The sequence below is a fragment of the Elephantulus edwardii genome, unplaced genomic scaffold (genome assembly GCF_000299155.1).
Source record: "Elephantulus edwardii isolate Elephantulus edwardi_28Jun2011 unplaced genomic scaffold, EleEdw1.0 scaffold00258, whole genome shotgun sequence".
Taxonomy (NCBI): Eukaryota; Metazoa; Chordata; class Mammalia; order Macroscelidea; family Macroscelididae; genus Elephantulus; species Elephantulus edwardii.
This window is the reverse complement of record NW_006400008.1, coordinates 2,031,049-2,037,690: the sequence shown is the minus strand read 5'-3', so window position 1 is coordinate 2,037,690 and position 6,642 is coordinate 2,031,049. Positions and strand designations below refer to the sequence as shown.

Sequence of the window (6,642 nt, the reverse complement as noted above, 5' to 3'; positions counted from 1 at the left end):
AAAAAAAAAAAAGACAATGAAAATATACAGTATAGTTCTCTATTTCTGGCTACCTGAAGACTTAAAAGAAAAACAAATTAAAGTACCACTTACAAGACACCAAGTCATGTAAAAATGGAAAAGGTTCAATATTTCTTATTTGATTTTATACTTTTAAAAATTCTAGTGCTGGCATCTGAGCATATAAATAAATTTTCTTTTCCCATGCCAAGTTGCTAGCATTGAGCTGTATCAGTATTAGAGTTTGCTAGCTTCTCTATTATTCTTTATGTCTTGTAATTTGAACATTGTTTTAGACCTCTACCAAGGATAAAGGAAGCTCTGGTGGCCTACTGGTGAAGAGATTGAGATTGTTAACCGCTTTCGTTTGCTTGGCTCCCCTGGTAAGAAGCTGTATTGCAATCCCAAAGGCATGCAGTTCAAAACCACCAGCTGGTCTGCACATAAAGGAGAGGAGTTCTCCTCCTGCACAATTAACTGCCTCTGAAAACCTGCTAGAGGGTCGGCTATGATTGGCTCCGACTTGATGGTGCACAACAACAACAACATGAAGGATAAAGGAAGCTCTGGTAGCCTAGCGATAAGAAGTAGCACTGCTAACTCAACGGAAGGCAGTTGCATCCACGAGCTATTCTGTGGAAGAAAGGCAGTCTCCTCCTGTGAAATTTACAGCCTCTGAATACCTACTGAAGGGTCAGCTATGACTCGGTTCTGACTTGATGGCAACGAGTAGGGTTGTTGTTCTGTGCCTTGGAGTAGGAACTGCTCAAGGAGATAGATGCTTCTGTGCCTCTGAGTTGGCAGTGCCACTGTTTACCTATGCCACCAGGGCTCCCTGATTAATTGTAGTTGTTGTTATGTATCTTTGAGCCGGAACTGATCCACAGCTGACCGTCCAGTGGGCTTTTGGAGGTAGTAAACCACATGGCAGGAGATTGCCCACTATATATATTAAAGATAAAACTACACTTTGTCTACCATTTAAATAAGTAAAAACAATTAAGATTAATTTGTGGTATATTATGTACATTTCTGAGTTACAACATCCATTTATATCAATGCAATGACTGAATGTCGAGTTTCCATGATCTGGGAGGCTCCTGAATTTTAGAACTAGCAGCAAAAAGTACTGAACTCTTTGTAAGTATTACCAGAGTAGAAATATGCTAGAGAAATTTATTATGCATTATATCCAATTATGTCAGCAGGCTATGAATCATATCCAATTATCAAGCTATATAAGTGCATTTTATGCCACACTCAAACATCATTAATTTTGTACTTAGCATAAGCTTGCTCAAATGGTATGATTTCAGTAATTTCCAGCATCAATATTTCAGCATCAATATAAATTCAGTGTAAATTGGAAAATGAAAATCTTCGTCTTGTTTATATCACTGAAAAAGGCATTTAGTAAACACAGGAGCACACTGAACCAATACTTGATATTGAAATAATGAATCTAAATGTACCACAGAGAACCTATATAACAAGAATTGGGAAAGAAGGCAACTAAACACCAGAGAAAGCTTAGCTAAGCAGACAGAGCTTCCTCACGGGCAACTCTACCTTGAGTTGGTGTCAATAATGGGAAATGAAGAAAATGATACTAAATGTGAAAAAAAAATCAGGAAATCAATCTTCTCATCTTTCCACACACTGAAGCGAACAAGTTCAAGTTAACTGGATAAACTGTCAATTTATCTTAGTATTTCTGAAATCATCCTTTACTATTCCAGGAAATCTCAGTTTAATATACAGTAATTAAAATTGAAAACATTTTGCATACAGTTAAATCATGTTGCATGAATTTTCATGACAAATAGTTTGACTTATTAAAATGTAGTACAGCTACAAAGAACTATAGTTAATCAGTTTTATATTAATTTTTATTTCAAGTAATAAATGAGATAATACATAAAACTTACCTCAAAGTCAAGGTCTGAATAGCGTGACTTTCTTCTCTGTTAGATGTTTTTTAGAGAGAAAGAAGAAAAATTAATAAAGTTATTTTAGTCATTGAAATACTTTGAATAAATATAATGATGCTTCTTTGAAGATATTCATCATATTTCCATTATATAGAAGAACATGAATGTTTTCTTGATTTCAAAATACTCTAGTCACATTATTTAAATTTCCCTTTGGATTTCCTTTAAAAAATTTTTTTTTCCTTTAAAAAATTTAAAACACATAAAAAGAAATACATTTCTCACCTTGATATCTTAACACTAAATTTCAAGAAGATAATTTTTTTCCATAAAATTTCAATCTTGAATGAGTTATTAGGTTTACTAATTCAAGACTATAGAAACGAGATTAACATTAACACTGGCATCCACTTCCTAAACAGCATGCCTCCAGAAACTCTGTGAACTTTGATAAATGTCATTAATTGTACAAGAGCTTCAGGCCTTTTGTTCATAATGTCACTATGAGTCATGCTGGACTTGAAGGCTGTCAACAACAACACAAGACTATAGAAATAAGATAAAAAGTGTAGGGAAAATGTTGTAGATACCTCAGTATTGCCTACCAACCAATCTTTTATGATTTTTTTTTACTCTTTCTAAAAGTCTTGATGCTTCTCATTTGTAATTTCCTGGTATTTTATTGCTTTCCATGATATTAAAGTGTTTCTAGTTTTTAGTTATTGCTGCATAAAGTATTTATTTTAATTTGTTGTTTTTGTTGTGTACCGTAGAGTCGGAAATGACCCACAGTTGACCCTCCAGTGGGTTTTCAAAGGCATTTAATCACACTGGAGCAGATTGTCCGTCTTTTTCCCACGAAGCAGCTGGTGGCCTCAAACTATGTGCCTTTGATTACAGTGTAGCTTCTTGTCACCAAATGAATATTCCACATTCCAGCAAAATATAGACACAATTGTGACTATCTTGCAATGCTTTGTTATGGTTTCAACTCTTATCAAGCAATTCCAAAAAACCAGTTATGGGGGGGGCAAGTATGAATAAAATTAAGTAATTAAGGACCAGGCCTAAGAAAATCAGAAGATGGGATTAACGCAATCTCATGTGATGATACGATTTTCCTGTTATTAGCCTAGGGTAGGAAAGTTGTTTGTTGCTTTTTGTTTCACAATGGTTCTTATATTTTTGGAACATGTGGGAGGAGAGAGGGAGATACATTTGATAAATGTGCAAAGAGATCTCCACATTTTTAGAGAACAAAATAAATTTCCAACATAGATTTTGTTGTGGTGTTTTTTTTTATTGTTGTTGTTCTGTTTGTTTGCTTGTAGGTTTTCATTTGTTGGGATTTTTTTTTTCCTGGCGAGAGAGTCAGAATGAAGTACAGAGAGATTCATGAAATTCTAAAGACAAGTAATAATAAGATAGTTGGGAAAACATGGAAACTTTTGGACAGACTCCTGGGTTGTTTTGGGTGTTGTTTCCTCCCCTCCTTTTCCATTTTCAAATCTACAATACCCAAGATTGACGGAGTACTCTAATGTAATTGTTGAGTATGTAGAGACAGAGAGAACTATAGGTATAGGAAAGTGTGGGTAATTATCAGTAGCCAAAATGAAAATCATCCCAATAACAGAATGCTTTTATAATTAAACCAACTCTTCATATTGCAACTGACAGACAAGCAAGACTTCGAACTCGTTTCATTCAGTTCTACATTCTGCTGATCATTTGTATTTCCACAACAAATATGCTAAATAAGACCCTCCATTTTAACAAGTTCCCCAGAAATACCTTACACGTAAGAATTCTTACACATAACCAAATTCAGTATACCTAACATGAAAAAATGCAAATTCTCAGTAGGATGTTGAAATAAACCAGTCTGGATTCCTGAAAGTGACAGAGCAAAAGAAATGTTTTGTTTTTCTGAAGAGTGAGACATAACTTCATTTTGATAGAATTTTTTTAAAGAAATCACCTCTTAAATATAATCAGGGAGAGAACAGGAAAGGAGATTGCTTTATTAAATAGAAACCCAGTATATTAATCTCGCCTTGCTGCTTATTTTCAATCTTGCCCTAGTGTAGCCCAGGAGACATCCCAGATGAAAACATGTACGGGATGGCATTATACTGAGCCTTCCCTCCCATATTCCTGCCATTATTGCTATTTAGCTGTTGTTGCTATGTGCGGTCACATCACTTGTGACTCATAGTGACCGTATGTACGATAGGCCTAAACCCTAACTGTACTGTATGTAAACTGCCCTCGGAAGTCTGCAGCATGCTTTGCTGCAATATGCTAGAATAAACGTCAGTGTTTCTGCTCTTGGATGCTTGGCCTTCTTGGCACTGTGATTCACCAGGACATTCTGTAAGTATAAATTAAGCCAAATGCTTTTTAATACCACAAAATGCAAGCAAGGAGGCATTATAGCATATTAATCATGAGCCAGAGCTCAGAGTCGTATTTAAAAAGTAAAATATTCAGGAAAAGGTTCAGCTAGCTAGAAGAGCAAGAAGCCTCCTGCTACTGTGCTAAAGGTTTGATTCTCTGTTGCTGAAGGTCACGGCAGCCTTATGTTGTTCTGCTCATTTTCTAATGCAGTGTTATGTTCCTTGAAAACTGGAAATACTGACAAATTATGTGTCACTAAAAAGTGGCATATTTTTTAGAGTACGAACAAAAGATAGGACACAAGAAGAATGCCAGCAGTAGACTCTTCTTCTGGGAGCAGATGCCACCTGTGAGTGGACGTGAAACATGGAAAAGAAAACAGATTCACTCCTGCTAGCAGATCACTTTATCCTTAAGTAAAATACACTCTGGTGGCCTAGTAGCAAAAAACTGCACTGCAATCCTGAAAGCACCTGGTTCAAGGCCACCAAATGCTCCCCAGGAGAATGGCAGTCTGCTGGGCAACCTGCTTCTGTGCAATTACTGTCTCTGAAAACCTGCTGGGCGGAGGGTTAGCTATGGGTAAGTTCCAATTCTATGGTACACAACAACAGTGTGGGAGTGGAACAGAAATTCTGGCCTAAGAGTGAACAAATGAGACAAGGAGGTTTTAATCAAAAGAGCACCAAAATAGGGAACTGGGGGAGGAGGGAAACAAACAGGAAAAACACAGAATTGGAGAGTGAAGGAAAATGTGGCAAGTTATCACAACCCTAAAAGGGAACTCTGCTGGCACAGTCCATAGGGAATTATACACCTAAGCCAGAGGTAGGGCCTCTGTCACAGTTCAAATCCACAGCAATTCCTTGAGGGAAGATGAGCAATCTACTTCCAGACAATATCTGTTGTTATTGTTATGTGCCGTCGAGTCCCTTGTGACTCCTAGCGACCCTATGTACAACAGCTCTAAGCTCTTCTCTGTCCTGTGCCAATCTCATTGCCTCCGACACACTCATCCCAATTGTCACCTAATAAATCCATCTCCCAGTGGGCCTTCCCCTCCTGCGCCTGCCCTCCATCCTCCCAAGCATGATGTCCCTCTCCAAGGACCGGTCTCTCCTTACAACATGATTAAAGTATGTCAGATGAAGCCTCAGAATCCTTGCCTCCAAGGAGCAGCCCGGTTTAACCCTCTCTAGGATGAATCTGTTCGCTTAGCAGTCCATGGCACCTTCAGCACCCTTCTCCAACACCAAAGCTCAAAAGCATCAATTCTCCTTCTATCCACCTTGGTCAAAATTTGCTGGAGGGTCAGCTATGAGTCAGTTCTGACTCAACGCCAATGAGTAAGATTTTAAAAATTTTTTTAAAAGACTTACTTCTACCTAGTCAATTTAGGCTTATAGTACCCTCAACTGGATGTGTCAAATGCGTTAATGTTTGGCTACCCAATGTGGACTGAGAGTGGGGTGGAGCTCCCCGATTAAACAAGCGTGGAAGGAGGAGTGGCATCCACTTCCATAACAGCTTGCCTCCGGAAACCCTATGAACTTGGAGAGAGGATGAAAGGCACCCAAGTGTCAAGGACTCTCCTTCATAGGGTCGCTATGAGTCGCCTGCGACTCGACGGCACTTAACAACAACAACAACAACAACAACAATACCCTCAACAGAATAGAACTACCCAAGGGGTTTCTAAGGCTTTATATTTCTACAGAAGTCAACTGCTGCATTTTTTTTTTAATTTGTCACTGCAGAGCTGGGAGGTTTGTGCCACTGAGCATTTGAATAGCAGCTAAATGCAATGGCCATTATGTCACCAGGACTCTTTTTTCAGAGCCCAAGGAAAGTAAGAATTTATGTAATAATATTTAAATGCCTACATCAGTTGGAAACGACTCGACCGACGGCACATAACAACAACAACAACATCAATCAAGTGTGCAAACTTTTTTCTAGTTTTTAAGGTATGTTCACATGTGAACATGCTTATCACCATATAAGGAGTCCTAGTAGTGTAGTGGAGCTCTGATGGCTGATTGGCAAGAAGTTGTGCTGCAATTCCAAAGGCATGCAGTTTAAGGCCACCAGCCGCTCCACAGGATAAGGAAGGGCAAGCTCCTCCAACGCCCAAATAAAACAACAACAACAACAACAACAAAACAATGTCTTTGAATCGTGTTGTCAAGAGAAGAGTATTGCATATTGTATATCTCTATCATCTCTGATTGTTCACAGCTTCAGTTTGCTCGGCTCCACAGTCAACACTCTTGGCATCAGCAGTCAGGAAATCAAAATGCGTATCGCGATG

At 38.2% G+C, this 6,642-nt stretch overlaps 1 protein-coding gene across 1 annotated transcript in view; it reads right to left on the bottom strand.

Moving 5' to 3' along the window:
• Window positions 1-6,642, bottom strand: part of BAI3 (brain-specific angiogenesis inhibitor 3) — a 1,132,296-nt gene that overhangs the window by 20,577 nt on the left and 1,105,077 nt on the right. The window contains exon 28 of the mRNA XM_006899477.1: window positions 1,929-1,964. Within this exon, the coding sequence (XP_006899539.1) occupies window positions 1,929-1,964 (36 nt within the window). The remainder of the gene's footprint in view (window positions 1-1,928; window positions 1,965-6,642) is intronic.